This window comes from Parasteatoda tepidariorum, chromosome 7, assembly GCF_982258835.1.
Source record: "Parasteatoda tepidariorum strain Cologne lab strain chromosome 7, Ptep-v5.0, whole genome shotgun sequence".
NCBI lineage: Eukaryota > Metazoa > Arthropoda > Arachnida > Araneae > Theridiidae > Parasteatoda > Parasteatoda tepidariorum.
In genome coordinates, this window is record NC_141761.1 from 80,672,742 (window position 1) to 80,691,146 (window position 18,405).

The 18,405-nt window shown below is 27.1% G+C and overlaps 1 protein-coding gene across 1 annotated transcript; it reads left to right on the forward strand.

Moving 5' to 3' along the window:
• Positions 1–2,446: 2,446 nt before the first annotated feature.
• On the forward strand, positions 2,447–16,223 carry LOC107444840 (uncharacterized). Its single transcript, XM_016059074.4, has 5 exons — positions 2,447–2,680; positions 4,361–4,581; positions 8,355–8,692; positions 13,025–13,185; positions 15,342–16,223. The coding sequence occupies exons 1-5, from the start codon at positions 2,667–2,669 to the stop codon at positions 15,532–15,534; spliced, it is 927 nt and encodes a 308-aa protein (XP_015914560.2). The 5' UTR covers positions 2,447–2,666; the 3' UTR covers positions 15,535–16,223.
• Positions 16,224–18,405: the final 2,182 nt, after the last annotated feature.

Sequence of the window (18,405 nt, forward strand, 5' to 3'; positions counted from 1 at the left end):
AAATATCGATGCATTATAAGCAATGAGATATCTCCGTATAAATCTACTCCCATCAAAAACTATTTTTAAAATGTCAATTAATTTTAATTAATTTCAATTAATTTTACATTTTCTTTTCTTTCAAAACAACGCTTTAAATTGCGTTCAAAAGAAGAAGAAAAAATAATAAATAATTTATTCAAATAATTAAGAAGTATAACATAATGAAAACTTTTTAAACTTATCAATAAATTTCTAATTCAAAGACACCATCTGTATCAGATTCAATATCGCTATCTGTGTCCCCAATGAATTCGACTTCATCCCCTGTTAAATCAAACAAAAACTCGCCTTCCCCCTTATTCCAAGAATTCGCAATTCTAAACATTTTGAAAAAATTTATCATAACATTTGAATCCACGTTTTACCACGTGATTAGTATCATTTGACTGATCACCTTACAGTATTTGTTAATGCATCTTTATTTGAACGTAAATTTGTCATATGCTGAATAAACAACGTTAAATATTTCCAATTATAAAAATTTTGCAAACTTAATATTTTTATTCTTTTTACATTTTAGAGTTCTTCCGATTTGGTTTTTTCAGCTGTCAACATATATATCCGATATACCAGAAATTTGCTCTCTCGTTATCGTAAATACGAGGTCGACTTACACTACGGGTCGACTTACACAACGAGATATACGCTAATTATAATAAGAATTTATGTTATTTATTTAGCGTAAATTAGGGATTGTTTTCTTTTGGATTGACTATAGACTAAGAAAGACAGGGTGGTAGATTTCATTAACATTTTTTAATTAGGTATAAAACAATTGAATATTGCACCAGAAATTGTTTGGTATTATTTTCTTTTTAAGTACTCTTTAAAAAATAAACCTTACAATTACAAATTATAAGTAATCATGACAAGATCCGATAATTTTTATATATTTTCAAATTTTATATATTAATTAAATAAAAAAAATAAAAAATATTCGTATTTAGAAAAAAATATAGCTAGTTTTAAAATATTGAAGCATTTATTATTTTAATCGAACAATCGCTATTAAAATGCTCCTTTAAATTTAGCTTTCTTCCTTAATTTACTATATGAGTTAATAAGAGAACTAATGATTATTCAATAAATCCTTTTCGAATTTAAAGATGTTAATGTAGAGTGTGCAAAAAGCACCCCTGAATAGCTTTTGATCTAATTATCACGAATTAATTTGCACGTTCTAGGACTGAATCTTAATGGTTCGAGGGGTTGATCTTAAAATATGCTACCTAGTTAGTGCTGACGATATTTTAAATTACAAAATCAGACATAAAAATGCACTTTTTCGGAAATAAACGTATCTTTTTTTCGACAGATTTAGATTTCTGACTATTAGAACATTTGGAAAATATGCTCCTAATAGCTGACTCAGAAGGGTTCACAGTTTGTTGACTCTCTTAATGTTGATTTTATTTTTCCTCGTGCTTTGCCATATCTCGAAAACATTGTAAGCAAATTGAAAAATTTTTGGACACAATTATAAAATTCGTTTATTCAAAAAAAATCGCTCCAAAAATAACTTCTTAGTGAATATTTATTGTTTCATATTCTTTTATTCAATGATAGTAAAAAAAAATTTTAAGGTATCCAATTTTTTTTACATATTTTTAACGAATGTAGTTTTGTATGTCAAAATAAAATTCTTTATCAAAATTGGTTAAATAGTTCCTAAGAAATAAAAATTTAAAAAAAAAAGACTTTTTTAAAAAACTACTTTCTTAAATCTTGATTTTTCAGGAATTATTCATCCGATTTCGTTCAAAATTTGTATTTTTCTCTATCCTGTAAGCCAATTCGGGTAATGCAATTACTGTTACACCATTTCTTTAATTTACCTTACCTTTAATTACTTTATTTTACTTATCAACTTCAGCGGATCAACAAGGACAGAGTTTGTATACTTTTTTTGAAGAGTTCTTGTTTTTGATCATCGAAATAAGGGGTAGACACAAACTAAAAAATATGACCCTAATAGTTAAGCTAAGAAACCGATTTCAAACTTGACCTCGTTATCGTTAATAGCAGTATTTTCAATTATTCTACATCATTATTATACAGAAAATTTACTTTTAGTTTTAAAGTATATATCACGCTATTTTTGCAAACATTTTTATCTGGCTATAAAAATTGCCTAAATTTTAAATGCTAACAATATTTTCTTGTAGTTATATTGCAAAGAAGAAGCGAATGTAAAAAAGTACTAAAACAATTGTGTTGTAATTACCGACAACATAGCGTTTTGTTCTCGTCAGCACGGCTGGTTAACCCTGAAAAGAACTAAAATTGGTGTCGAATCCTTTGTTGGCTGAGTATCTGTCTTTGGCGATGTGATTGTTGAAGGCGTCGTCTTTTCTAAATACTATTTCCGACGATAAATGTGACGGCAACTCTATTGAATGAGCTTATCCGTGCGTAAGTCCAGCTGAGAGGCCATCTTCAAGGGTAGCTGGTCAAGCGCAAACAGATTTGAATATCATAAAGAATGCGGGTCAGTCTCCCGCGGGGATAGTTCTGACTAGGCTTTGGGTCATTTTTCAATGATACTGTTTACTGATTTACTTTAGGCATGTGATCTTGGTCGAAGATGGAGATTACTACAAGGATTTTGTTTTATAATTTGGAATATGGCATATAGAGGGTAAATATTTCTTGTTTCCATGGCAATATTTATTTTTAAAATTTAAACAATAATTTTTTTTTTTTTCAAAATTATGTTCGGTGCATTTGGAATCATCTGAAGCTCTTAGAGTATTTATTTTGGAGATTAAAATGATTTTTAAAACCTCGCTTATAAATATTGATAAATTACAAAATTTTGCAAGATTTATTTCGAAAATTTAGAAAATTTCTTATATCTACTGACAACAGTGTAATGATTTCTAAAAAATGCCAAAAAGGCACAAGAAAAGGAACCATTAAACTTTAAAAAAATATCCCTTTAATTATCTACTAAAATTAAGAATCGACAATAGTTAAAATAAGTATAAACTTAAGCAAAATCAGGAAAGTTAAACTTTATAACTATGCAAAAATACCTAAATCAAAACTATGATCACTGAACCAGGTTAAGGAGGACTTAAAAGTTATGAAAAATCAAGAATTAGCGAAAAAGAGGCATTGAGAAAGTGCAGTAGAACTCTGTAGTTGAAAAAATATCAAACCGTACTAAGGACTGTAGATCTTGATAGAAGAAGAACATAACATTAATTGTTCTTGATATATATCATAACTATTGCTCTTAGCATAGATATATCATAGATATTAAATCACTTAAAACATTCGATACGCAAATAAGATGCACTACCCTACAATAATGGAAAAGACACTTTCGGAATGTTTAAGAATTTTCAAAGAAATACTAAAAGAATTATTTCGTAACTTCAGACGTCAACCCCTTTTCCAAACGGATCAATAATATTTAAAGATTTCAAAGGATTGATGAATTTGTAATAAATTATGAACAAAAAAGAGTGTTTTTGAACATTTTATGAATTTATGAATACAAAATTAGCAATAAGCTTATAACTTGTAACAATACTTTGGTTATTATATATAATGACTACGAAAAATTTCATAACCATAGCTTAAATATTCATGAAGATTTTGGATATAATTTTTTTGCCTTGTGATTTTTTAGTATAATAGTAAAAATATAAATTGTAAAATTAGGCAAAATTCTGGTAGGAATTTTTAATTGATAACAAAAGTGTAATTTTTATATTTGAAAAGAAAAATCGTTAGAATATTTGCAAGCCATGAGCATTTAATTTAATCCTTTCATACTGCGCATGCGTGAAAAAAGTTTAAATTCTTTTTTTCATAATTTAATTCAGAATTATATTCGGTAATCTATGAAAAAAAGTATGATTTGAATGTCTCAAATATTGAAAAAATTTCAAACAATTTTTTTAAATTAGTTTTGTAAATTTCGAAAGAAAGTTCGAAATTGTAAGGGACATTTTCACGAATTTAATTTTGTTCTATTAAACGAGATTTATTAAAACATGATAACTGCACTATAGAGAACAACGCCCTACTGAAGTAAGTTTTATTTCACATGTTTTCTATCCTTATAACATTACATTTCTTTGTCTGCACAATAACTGTAAGCATTATCATTTATTAAATTTTGTTTTATGATGCAAAATAAATTTATGGACATCCCTTATCATTAAATACTAAAGCTACTTAGAAAATTACTGGAAACTTTTTACACTTTCAAGATATACGAATTGATGTTTTTTTCTAAGTTACTGAATACGATCCACAATAAAATTATGAAAAAAATTAATGTTTTTAATGTTTTCATGTTTTGCAGAACCTTAACTGAATTGTTAAAAGCAACTCTCTTTCTTTTGATGTTGTTCCGCCTCCACTATTTTACTTACTGCCAGAAAATTAATAATCTGACTTTTGACGATGATTTATCTTTTACCAATAAAAATAGTTCCCACAATCGAGTAAGAAGAAGAACGCAGGGAACTCAAAATGGAATCTTTTTTCCTATTGCTATGTACACAGTTCGTCATCATAAACCAAGTAAGTGACATTTTATAATGAAACATAGCATATTAGATTTTTCTAGTCAAAGTTGTATTCAATAATTATTGATCCCCTCTACCCACATTGTTGTAAATGGTGACTGTTGCATGTTTAATCTGTCCCATGGTTAGTTTGAAGGCCAGAATACTATATCTCATAATCAGACTACTACAGGAAAAAATCTGAATTTTGGCCTTGAGAGTTCGTATTGAAATAGTTTTTGCTGGTATTTGAATAAATTCTAATGGATTTTAATATCCAAAAAATAGAAGTTCAACTTTGAAAATATTTTTAAGCATTTTATTTAATTAAATATTTTATGTTCAGTTTCTATGAATGTTATTAATATGAAGAAAATGTCGGAATAGTCTGGTTGACAGGGTGCTGGACTCAAGTTTGTGAGAACAAGATTTCGGTTCCAGCAGGCCTAAGACTCCCCGTGTAGTAAATGGTGACTGGTGCACCTTTAAATCTGTCGGGTCACAAAGTCATCCACGTGCCCATAACAAATCAATACCTCTGGGGGTATAGCATTGGAGATTCTAGTTCTAGTTAAAATTACGTTCTGCGGATGAAGGAATGGATGTATGAATGGGTCCACTCATTAAAACGGGCTGTGACATGTGTGTGTGGCTGAAGACTATTCTTGGCAATAGATAACACCACTGAAAGCCCCTTTACCTTAAATTCGCTTGGTTTCACCAACCAGGCTTGCTGGTATGGCAAGTGACATTAGAAACAACAATATAGTTAATGACTGACAACTAACGTAGTTAAGAGCGTAAAATTGGAGAAGTTCCGTAGTACGGTGCCAATTGACCATGCACCTTGCTCGAACAGTTTGAACTGTTACCGTACCTAAAAGATTTTAAAAGTTGAATCGCTTTTAGTTTTAGACATGATAATGGATATATTCCTTACTGCATTTTTTATAAACAAGCGAATTAGTGCTAAACAAAATATTTTAACATCAAACATTTTTTTGTAATGCAAAATATTTTCTAGCACTGTATCAACAATATTTTGTAATGTATTTTTTTATTAAAAGTAAAATTTGCGCATAATATGTATTGTAATAAAAATCTGATTGGTGCAATTTAAGTAAACTAGTCAAACCAGAGTGCAGTAGAAATTTTCTTTAAGTTTCTGTAAAAAAATATATTGAATATTTATTGAAACTTTTATCTTTATTTTTTTAGCAGAATTATTTAAAATGTTAGCTAAAAAACTACAATTAAATAAGAAATTACATAATATCACGTAGAAACTATGAACTGGACTGTTGAAGTATTTCAAAAGTTGATATAATTTGGAGAGCATTTTATTGGATAACCTCTCACAAAACTTGCTCATTAATAAAAAATATAGTGTTATAAATATGCCAAATTCAGAGTTCTAATTCAGCACTTATATAAAAATATAAATGGATTTTAAAAAAATTAAAATATAAATAAAAATTTTATTAAGGACAAATAGGGAATTTTAATATCCTTAAACAAAAAGGGAGTTTTAATATCTATTAAATTATTTTTGTCTCACATAAATATCCAATGCTATCATAAATTAACTAGTAAAGTAAACTATTTTAAATGCAATTTTAAAATAGGTTTTAAGATTTTCCACACTACTAATTTATACGTTCAATAAATTGAATAGTACACATAATCAAGAAAATTATTAACATTCAAAATATATCAGTTTTTTTGTATTAAAAACAATATACTCTACAATTAATGCAATATAATCAATGAAATTAATTCATTTGGATAGAGTAAGAGACATTATAAAAATTAATTTACGCATGCCCAATAAAATTTGACTTGCAATTTCCACGCAAAATTAACATCAAATAAAAAGAAAAAATAATAATTTTTTTTTTAGAGAATATGAATTGGCCAGCTATTTATCAGATTCAAATCTTGATTGGAAGAATAATTATAAGAAATAAAAATTTATTTTTCTTTATATTTATTTCTTATAAAAATAAAATAAAATTATTTTTATGACTTTTTTTATCGTTATTGTTTTGGCCATAATTCTGTTCTCCCCGAGTACTTTCCTTACTTTTCTGTAAGTGTTTAAGCCATTCTGAAATTAAGGTTCAAAATTAAACCGATTTGTTGGAGAGTGCATGAAAATTAAGAAGTGTCAAGTATAATTTGATTCTTGCTATAAATGAAATTCATTTCAACTGGGGAAAATAAAACCACTTACAAATTAACAATTTCAAATATTAATTAACAAAAATTATTAAAATGATTACATCGTAGTGAGAAAGCTATGCAAATAAATTTTTATCATTAATATATCATACGAAAAAACAACTAAAATAGTAGGGTTTTTTTTATGAAAAATGAAAATTTGCGCCCACTAAAAAGTTATGCAAATCTTGAAAGGCTCTTTTCACGCTTTAAAAGAATTGCTTTGCTTTTACATTTTTTAAAATAGAAATTAATTGGTTAAAAAAAAACTCTGAGTAATATACGTTAAATAGGTATTATTTTAATTTGTAATTTATGGTAAAATTTTCTATCTTCTTTTGAAACAGTAAATGCAAGCAAAATGTATAAGTAACTAATTTACTTATATTCCCCCACATTACTTTAAATTCATTCAACTCCTCAAAAATGCTTTATAAAATGTCATTTTATATAGAATTCTACTGTAATTTATATGAATTCTTTTGGAAGTTTTTAGTGGATTCGTTCAAGAATCAAATCGCTAAAAAATGTTATATTGGTTAACAACACAGATAATATTGGGATTGATTTTGCATTCTGAATTTGTATAATTCCGCTATTTAACACAGGGAAAACTAATGGTGCCAATTTGGCCCCTCTAGTGTTAAGTTGCTCTGTAATTCGAGAAAAAAACTATTGAAAGTGTTGAGTATTTCTGTCTTTTCATAATTTGATCCTGTTTAAGTACTTATTTAAGCATTTGTTTGCTAGCTTTAAAGAAACGTATAAATGAGACCCTATATGAATGACGAGAAGGACCAGAGGGGCTCCTTTGGTATTTTGGTAGGTACCAAATATCGTTTACCCAAAACTACCTAATCATAGGTAGTTTTAGGTAAAAAAGCACCATTTAGTAATATAAGGTACCCTAGTTTTATTTAAAGAAAAACAGTAGTATTTAAACGTAATTGTAGGTACTACTACAATTATTATTTATAGAGAAAAGGATGTACTAATGTATATACGAATAATTGAAAATTCATTGTATCATTCAATATTTTCGTTAACCAAATCGAATAAAATACCATAAAATTTCTATGTTAGTTACCCGAAAAAGACTGTTAGTTCTTGATTAAAAACATCGTTTGCTTAAAAAATATATAAATCGGAAATAACAGTCGAATTTCCTATTTATATATTTTTGAGGTGTTTTAATCAAGTTACCGCTTCAGTTTCTTAAAATTACTTATTTAAGTATATTATTTGTTTTTATTAAATTAATTCAAATAAGGAATTTGGATGCGTTATTAATCTACACACAAACAATCTGGAAAGGGCTGAACAGTCCCGCTTAGTCTTTCTAGTGTAGTTACATGAGTTTTACTAGTTGCTAAAACACATATTTTAAAAATGACATATGTTCATTGAATTAGAAATAAAAACGCATGTATGGATTCAAAATTTAATCATAATATATATAATATTATAACACGTAAATTGCAAACAATATGCTAAAGATACATACCGTTTTGTACAAATTAGTTTTCTTTATTCCTTTATTTTATTTTTCTTTCTTTATTTTATATTTAGCTAATGATAGGGGACGTGTAAAGCCTGAAACATGGGAATATAGAGGTCAGTACTTTTACGGCTTTCGTCCCAGGCCGAACAGCAGCAGAAGACGTGCAGCTCGCATCTTAGCTGCAGGATTGCCTTTACTGCTGGCACCTCTGCTTAGCATCATTTTTTCCTTCCCTGTCGTTGTGCCTGTAGCTCAAATGACAACCATCACTGGTCCACTAGCTGGTGCCCCAATCTACGGGAAAAAGAGAAAACGACGTGGTGCCCAACGTTTTGGAATGCCGCCACCTTCCGATAAAGCAGCAAGAATGAAAGAACTGGAAATAGTTTCAAGCTACCTCCACCAGGTAAATTAAATTAAATTGAAATAATTTAATTCAGAATGTATTTTAAAACCAAAATATCGAAATGCATTGAAATCTGGATAGTCCAAAAGCCTGGTATTCGCACACATCGATGCATGTCGCTATATGGTGATAAAAAATTATCATTCTAACACTATAAATATTTCTTAATATTTAAAAACCGAATTATAATTTCATATAATCCTTTTCTCAATAAATGAAAATCACAAATATAATCGGTAATCATTTTATTCAATAAATAACCATGACTTGTTCAGAATAAAACCTAGTTTTGATTCCCTCTATATTTGTTTAATACTCTAGCATAGAATTCTAAAACTTTTACACACCGTTGCTGAGTTTTTCGATTTTATTAAAATTCGATAAATATTTTTAAAAGAGGTAAAATCAAAGAGGAAATTAAATATTAATTTTTTTAATTTTGATTTGAAGATTCAATATATAACAGCAGCCGAAATGAAATCGTGCATTAGAATAGTTTAGAATAATATGAATAATTTTCGTCAAGGAACGTTAAAAAATCATGGATTGGCTTTGAATTGTTTTAATTTACTATCAAGTCTTCCCTTTCTTAGCTCTAAGCAAAAATTGTGTTGGCGAAAAATAAAGTGTGAGAAAAAATAAAGAGTTTAAATAAAATAGTAACTTTTAGCAGCCATGCAGCAGTTTTCGAATTCGATGTTAATATATTAGGCAGATGTGGAAAAATTTTCTAAAAATAGATTTTCTTTTGAACTCAAATCAAGGTAATCGAATAAAAAGACAACCGAGTTATATTATTTTTATTTATTAAGAAAAGGATGAAATGAAATAATAATTTAGTTTTTAAATATTATGAAATATGTTATGAATGTTTTTACTTGGCAAGGATGCTTACAGGATGATCTGAAAATCTTCAAAATGCCCTTAGCAATATATTATGAACATTTATAATACCTGACTCACAGGCAGTATCAGAAACGAAAATGGGGGATTCATAATTTCCTAGGGTCTATGTAACTATTAAAAAACTATCACCAAAATTTTACATAGATCCATAAAACTATTAAATTTAAAATATACAATGATGTTGTTTATCTCCCCTATTTAGTTGGTAGAAATTTGTGTAATATCAAGAAGTAACTAGTAAAAAAATTCATTCAAATTTTAAATATATGCAATACGATTCCCTTAACAAATTATCTCCCTTAAAACGCTTTCGTTCAAAACAACTTAAATCCAAATTTGGTGTAACATCAAAAAAACGTTGCATTAGACCATATACTATAGTGAAATTTTACAGTATTGTAGAACCATTGTAGAATTTTTGAAGCATATAATATTGTAGAATCATATATGTAGTAATGTTGAACTATATAGTACTGTTCAGCCATATAGTATTATAGAATCACATAGTATTGTTGAACTATATTGTAATCAAATTTAAAATATGTGATAATATAGTTCAACATCCCTACTCAGATCACAAAAATTTGTATCTTATCAAGGTTAAACTCGCAAATAATTCGTTCAAATATTAAATAAATTCAATACAATTCACTTAAAAAAAATATGGTTTGCGCCGTCATTTCATCCTTGTTTCTTCTGTAAAGCATAATTCAAATAAAATATCGGATGAAAGGAAAACCGATGACTAAAATTTTAAATTCGTTAGAAAATATAAAAGCATATTTTAGCTGAAACTTCTCAATGTGAAGGAAACATCCTGAATTTGAAAGCGGCACTATTCAGCCAGCTCGAAAAGTTTTATTAAATTTATAGCGCGAGTGCTTGACTTTGGTGATAACTTTTCTGGATTAAGAAGATAGAAGAGCGCAAAAGGCCAAACGACAAAACTTAATTTTTCTAAAATTTACTTGATAAAATTAGGTTATATCACTCTTGTCCTTAAGAGGACCGCCATACCACGGGAAAAACTTTCCGTCGCAAATTCTCGTTCACCTTCATAAGTGATTTAAAATTTAAAGTATAGAAAAAAGAAGTTTAGGCAAATCTGGAGTAGGCCATGAAGTTTCAAATACTGAGAAGAAATTTTTAAAATATCAAAATGAAAATATATTATTAGAAGATAACTTATGATTGCGCAATGAAGAAGTTCTCTTCCAAAAATTTGTTTCCATTTTGACACTTCGAAACTTTTTTTCAGCAATTGAAACTTAATGGCTTACTTTAGGTTTAGTTGAGCTCGGTTTTTCAGTTTTTTTTAAAAAAAATTTTAATTAGTAATGGAGGTTAAAAGTAATGCGTGGCGAAAAGTTTCTCAAGTGATATGGCGTCCTCGTAAATAAGGAGGGCGATAAGTTGAAAATGGGTAGTGCATCAATTTACCTTAATTTTTTCGTATTTTTTTACCAGTTAAATTGAGCATCAAAACAGTTTTTTGTTCACAAGAACATACTTTTTTCCAATCGAATAGCGCAAATGCAAATAAATAAATTTTTGATAATCTGTATTTTTGTTATTCCAAATAGGCATTGATCCTAAATATTTTAAAATAGTTAACTTCTACTTTACATATTTTTAGCACTTTGTGCTATTTAATAAATAATCATTGTAATATTATCAATTAGTATTTATTGTATTATTATTAATTATTATTTATTATATTATTATTAATTATTCTAAAGCGTTATTTGGTGCTTGCAACTCGAGAATAAGTTAAATAATCATGCCTAACCATGTGCTTTAAGTCAGATTTAATTCGATACCTGTAAGTGACGTCACGTGAGTGTGTTATACCTGATTGGCCTCTGAATCAACAAATGCCACGATTTACCTACGATGACGACACTTACATGTATCCAGTTCTAAAACTTTTATTTTGCCAAGTATGTTGGGTAACTTTTTGATAAAATCATAATATAGTACTAATATAAACCTGTTACTAAGCTGAACCTGTTACTAAGCTGAACCTGTAAACCTGTTACTAAGCTGAAAAGAGAAGGCAAGTTTCATTTTAAAATTATATGGAGAAATAAAATAAATTAAGTTTTTTTAATTCTGTACTTACTAATTTAAAACAGTAAACAACATAGATAAAAGTTTCAGAAAGTTTTCTAGAAAATAAGTTTCAAGTTATTAGTAAGAATAGTTTACTAGCAGTACAGAAAACAAAAAGTAACAGATACAACAAGCCATAATCAGATATCGTGGCAAAAATTTGATTCTATATTAAACTGCAAAAACAATAAGACATTTTCTTAGAAAAAATACGAAACTGAAAATCAGTTGGCCGTGTGTAGAACAATTTTTTATTGATCTGAATTCTTCCTGGAATGCTGAAACAATTGTTCTAATTCCAAGAACGACTTTTTGAAACATAAAGCTCATATCATCATAGGCGGACTGGCACTGATTTCTTGGAAAAGTCCTGGAAAATTTTACAATGTATTATGCAAAATGTAAATGCAATGCTTAAAAAGTAGTAAATACCAATAACAAAGAATTATTAGTCTTTTTTAAACTGTTTTTTAAAAGGATTTGTTTCATGTTTTAAAAGGCTCAAAATCTAATCTAATCTTTTAACTTATGTCGATTTGCCTGGTCGTAATTTTTAAGCTGTATTATTGCTACTTTCGTACTTATATCTAAGTATTTCATGCAATTTTACATTTAATTTAATTTATTTTATTGAAATACTTATCAAGCACTTCTCAAACAGTTTTTTTAAGTCATATGTAATTTCTTCTAATTGTAATGTTTTGGGATGTTTGCAATTATTTTTTAAAAGATTTTATAATTTTATCTCAAATCTATGACTCCATAAACCACCATTTCGAGTTTATATACCATTCAATATTTATGTCTGGCCCGAAAAATTCATTTGCTAATTTGCACGGTTAAAAGATAAAGTTTTTTTGCCATTTTTTTGAAAATTTAAGCATTTTTTTGCGGTAATTCCAAATAAAAAAGTTTAATTCTGATTTTTTCCTTGTTTAATGTGTATTTATGAAATCAATAAGTGAGGAAACCAACTGTAAGAGAAGCCAAGCTGGTCACTAAAGTTGGATTATATAGAAATTCCAAACAAGAAAGTACAATTAGGATTTTTTTTTCTTGTTTAATGCGCATTTATTGAAATCAATAAGTGAGGAAACCAACTGTAAGAGCGGCCAATCTGCTGATCACCGAAGTTGGCTAATATAGTAATATTGCGCGAGCAGTTTTCTTTTTTATTAATAATATATTTTAAAAAACCAATCTTTTAACAAAACATTTTCTTAAATATTTTAAAAGTAAGGACTAAAATAATTTGATTTTCATCTTTATTCAAATTAGAAACTTTAATTAAATAATATTTTTTTTATAATGCAGGTGGAATATGATGAGAAACAACAATCTCGTGTGATGGTGAACTACTTGCAATGCAATGGTTTACTTGGTACAGAAGATCATTGCTTGGAAAGATTATCTTGTGAATTTGGAGATCCGGCCAACGAAGATGCACCGGAACTTGAAAGAACAGTCACATCCATGTAATCAAAACTATTTTTACAAAGAAAAAAAAATTACCTATCTTTAATAGGAGCTTTTATCTAACTTTAATACTTTTACGATGTACACATTATTTTAAAAAGCAAAAAATTTAGAAAACTACATTTTTCAAGTAAACTTGAAGGGGATAAACTAATTTTTGAGGGACTTGAAATGAAAGAACATGCGGGGGGAACAATTTCGAAAAACATGGGGAGGAGGGGGGGGGGGGTAGTTGCAGTCAAACTTAGCAAAATAGTGATACGCCTTACGTTTTCCCTTCTTCATGACAAAATAATTTTTTTTTAATTTTAATTTCACTTACTTACTTACTTTTTTTAAATTTGTACTTAAAAAGTTTAAATTTTAAAGTTTTTATTTTATTTAATCATTTACTCTTTTTTAAAATTTTGTGATTTTAATTTTTTTAAGTCGAGAATTGTCGAAAATTCAACAAGTAATAATTTTTTAGTAAAATGTACATTTAAACATCAAGTACGAAGTTCCAGTTGAAATCTTAAGACTTTATCTGTTTAATCATTGGTCAAAATATTAATTAACAAAAGTTCGCCTGTAAAATTCGCAAAAAAACAAACTTGATTAACAAGCTAGAATTTAATTTTAATTGTGACATCAAATGTGTAATTAGTCAGTACAAACTAAATTTTAAGTTACAAAAGCAGACAAAAAACGCTTATTTATCATTTTTTATTATTATTTTATTTAATAATGGTCAAAAATAATAAAAATTGTAAGGTATACAAATTTTTACATCATTTAAAAAAATGGTATATCGACAAAATACGAGATTTGAATAGTTCCTGATGAAAAAAAAGCCTTTAGAAGGTCGAAGATTTAAAATTTGAATTCTCAGGAACTATTCGTCAAATTTCGTTCAAATTTTGCATCATAAAAGTAAATTCTTTAAATTGATATAAAATTTTGCATAACTTGTGGTTCAAAATGTTTTCGACTATTATTGAGTAAAATAATTAATAATTATTAAGAACTATTCTTTACATACAACTATCTTCGGATTTCTAAAATTGTGTACAAAAATTTTCAATTCGCTTTTACATTTTTTAAATTTGCAAAAAAAGTAAAATTAACATTTAGAAATCCAAGCCTTCGACAGCTCTCCTAACCCAATTATTCGGACCAAATTTTCCAGATTGAGGCTAACCCCTATATTTTGGGGGTTAAGATTCATTATCTGTTTAAAAAAATGTAAATTTATTCAGAAAAAGTACGTTTTTGTGCATGATTTTGCAAGTTAAAATATCATCTGTGATAACTAATTAGTATATTTGAGGTTCCCTTTTCATACCATTAAAATTGAGTCCAATAACGTGGAAATCAAATTAGATCAAAAAGCTATTCAAGGTATTCTTTTTTTGCGCATTGTCCATTGTTATAGATCTAGACATATGGTTTATAGTCTATGCCATATTAGACTTACGGTTCAATTGTAAATTTCAGAGCTCTAGTTTATCGGGAAACTGTCGTAGTTTTGTTTCCTTATTTTAATGTTATTAAAGCTTTAAAATATTTATTTTAATTTTTAAGCGAATTAAAACATTTTTCCACACGAATATAAAACTCGCTTTTCCACAGATAATACCATTAAAAAATTTTTTTTTAAATATTTATTATTTTTTATTATTTTATTTAAATATTAGTCGAAAATATTTTGAATAGTAAAGTATGCTATTATTTTTGCCATTTTAAAGTATGTAATCTTGCATAGAAAAATACGAAATTTGGGTGAAATAAGTAGAATAGTTTTTCAGAAATAAAATTTTGTGAAAGTCAAATAGTGTTTTGCATTTATTTATTTATTTATTTTTATTTATTTATTTATTTTCACTTATTTATTATTTATTTTCACTTATTTATTTATTTATTTTTATTTATTTATTTATTTTCACTTATTTATTATTTATTTTCACTTATTTATTTATTTATTTTTATTTATTTATTTATTTTCACTTATTTATTTATTTATTTTCATTTATTTATTTATTTATTTATTTTTATTTATTTACTTATTTATTTATTTATTTTTATTTATTTATTTATTTTTGGCTCACTGTGCACAAATGATGTTTCATGTCATTGTTATATCTATAAATTAAAATAGTTTCTACTCTTTAAACAGACTTTTAGGTCATATGTTGAACAATGATTTTATCCCTCGTCCTTTCAAGAAGCGTCTGAAAGCAGCCGCAGTACATGGACGAAGCAATTCGGGACAATGCAACAAATACTTCTGTCATTATGTGGATAACAACTGGGATTACACAGCGACGTACCCTCAATCCGGAAATATACCCCATCCTAATCACAGCTGAGTAATAATCCTACTGAAGCAAATGTCTGCAACAATAATACAAAAGGATAACGATAAACAATTGCAAAAAATGTCTTAATTCCTTGAAACCATCAGCGATCGTTGAAATCGGACATGAAATTATCTAGCATTTGTTTGAGACAATTTGTAAGCATATTATTGAAGATATTTAAGTTGTTTGTTTTAATCCATAAACATAAACTCATCTTAGGTTAATGATAAGAAACCTGTTCACTGTCATGTTTTTATTTGGTTACGTACTTGAATAAATATTTAATGATTTCTAAATATTTTGAATTATTTTTAGACAGAATTAAAGTTAGAAATTTGTTATTAAATACACTACTTATAATAATAACATAATTCTTACAATAGATGTGTGAGAATAAGCTGCTGTTGTTGAAGCAAATAAAGTGTAACAAATTATTTTTTGATAGCTAAATAAATTAATAATGGTTGTTTTTGTTGTTTCATAAAAATGACCATAAATAGTAAATTTCTCCAGTATTAGAATCAAACGTATTTAAAAAATAAAGATAACAACGTAACTCCACATTAATTAGTGAATTAGAACAAAATATAAAAAATGTGAGATTTTCCAAAATCATCATTTGAATTTATTTATTGTTATTTATTTTTTAATTCATGTGTATGAGAAATATATTTCAAATAAAACAATACATAAATTTCTTTGTTGTCTGTATTTAGTTTAAACATTTTTAAAATTGAAGCAAGTTTTTCCCGTTTTACAGTTCAAAATACCGATATAATAATTAAAAGTTGAACCAATTTTTCATAGAGTATAAAACTATATTTTACAAATAATTTTTAAATTTATTTTCAATCAAAAAGTGTAAACGTTTTGATAATCACATCAACTTTATAATGCAATATAATCTTTTCATAATGTAATTGTAAACTGTTTAAAGGATTGTAATGTAATACGGTTTGGTGTTTAACAAATTAACGTGTAAGCGCTTTCATTCCGTAATCAGCTTTGTAATGAAATTTAAAGTTTTCAAAATAATATTGAAAATGTATTTACTATACCATTTGATGCAATGCTAAATGTATTTCATATTAAATGTATTGACGCATCAAACTGGTTGCATCAATTGCCGTTGCATTAATCTTTTTTTAAAACTGCGGTAAAATAAAAGGCTTCAGTCTGTATATCCAATTAATCGTAAAGTTTACGCTAAAGAGCATTTTTCTTCACTTTTATGGGCTTGAAACCATTTACAGCTTAAATGGTTTCAAATCCGAAAAATTAAATTTAGCTGGATATTGGAGCTAAATTATTTAATGTAAAGGATAATAGAATTAGGTTGTGGTTAAGTTTTTTTTTTTTTTTTTTTTTTTTTTTTTTTGTCGATTGATGTCCGTGGAGAATGAAGCTGGGTTTGGAATTTAATTGTTCCATCTATTGTGAGAGACTGGAAATACTAGATTTTTTTTGTGTAAAGCAGCTCTGTGATGCTGCTTGAGAGCTTCGTTCTCAAATAGTTCAGGGTCACTGAGAACTCTGGAAACTCCTCGTGTGCTGAAGGAATGGAGGAAATATTGTGGTATCAATAATGGGGCTCGAACCTCTGTTTTACCGGTCATGGGATTGATAGATTATTCTTCTCGATTAAAGTATGTTTCTATCTGCTTGATAATAAGTGGCATCATAAGGCATTCACCACACATTTATTACCATAAGAAGTTTAGGTAAAAAATGATGAAAAATAAAAATATGAATTCGTAATCTTAATCACAGACTTCAGCCTCCAACTTTCAAAGAATGAGTGCTCGATTTCTTTTGGCTGTGGGTCTAGCTTTCGCAGATAAAATTCTGATTGCTGATCTGTGTAAGATGAAAACAGTCAACGAACGATTTTTTTCTCAGTTAACAGTTTGAATAGCATCATGTTTATGACTATTTGACTGCTCTGGTTGTATGTAGTGAAATAATAATTAAATAAACTGTTATTTTACTAAATTTCTAACGTTCAACATTGAATAAATTTTTCTGGAAGTGATAAATTTAAATTGTTACACATTATTTTTAGCTTTTTTTTTATCACAAGAAATAAAAACATTTTTGCATTGTAATGCAATATTATGTTTTCAGAATGCAATTGTAAATGTGTTAAGTATTTTATCTGATTAGTACTATAATACGGTTCAACGATGAAGCAATTTTTCTGAAAGTGTCAAAATAAATCCTTACAAGCATTTTTACAATTTGTTTTCAACGATATAATATAAGAGTTTCATTAAGTAATCAAATTTGTCAAGTAATATAATGCTTCGATAACTTAATTAAAAAAATAAATTTCAAGATTGGATTAAATATGTATCATAGTTCAATGCTGAACCAATTTTCCTGAAAGAGTTAAAATAAATCCTTACAAGCTACTTTTAAAATTTATTTTTAATTTGAAAATATAAGCGTTTGATAAATTAATTATATTTGTAAAACAATATAATGTTTTCATAAAGTAATTAAAAAGCAATTTTGAGATTGTATCAAATACGCATCATAATTCAACGTTAAACCAATTTTTCTGAAAATATTTATATAAATCCTTAAAAAATATTTTAAAATTTATAGCGAAAAATATAAGCGTTTCATTAAGTAATCAAATTTGTAAATTAATATAATGCTATCATAACGCAATTAAAAAACAATTTCGGGGTGTCATAAAATATGTATCATAATTCAACGTTGAACCCATTTTTCTGAAATTGTTTAAATAAATCACTATAAATTATTATAAAATCTATTTTCATTGAAAAACTGTAATCGGATTCATAAAACTATCAAATTTTGCTGCAATATAATGTTTTCATAACGTAATTAAAAACATGTTTGAGGATGCATCAA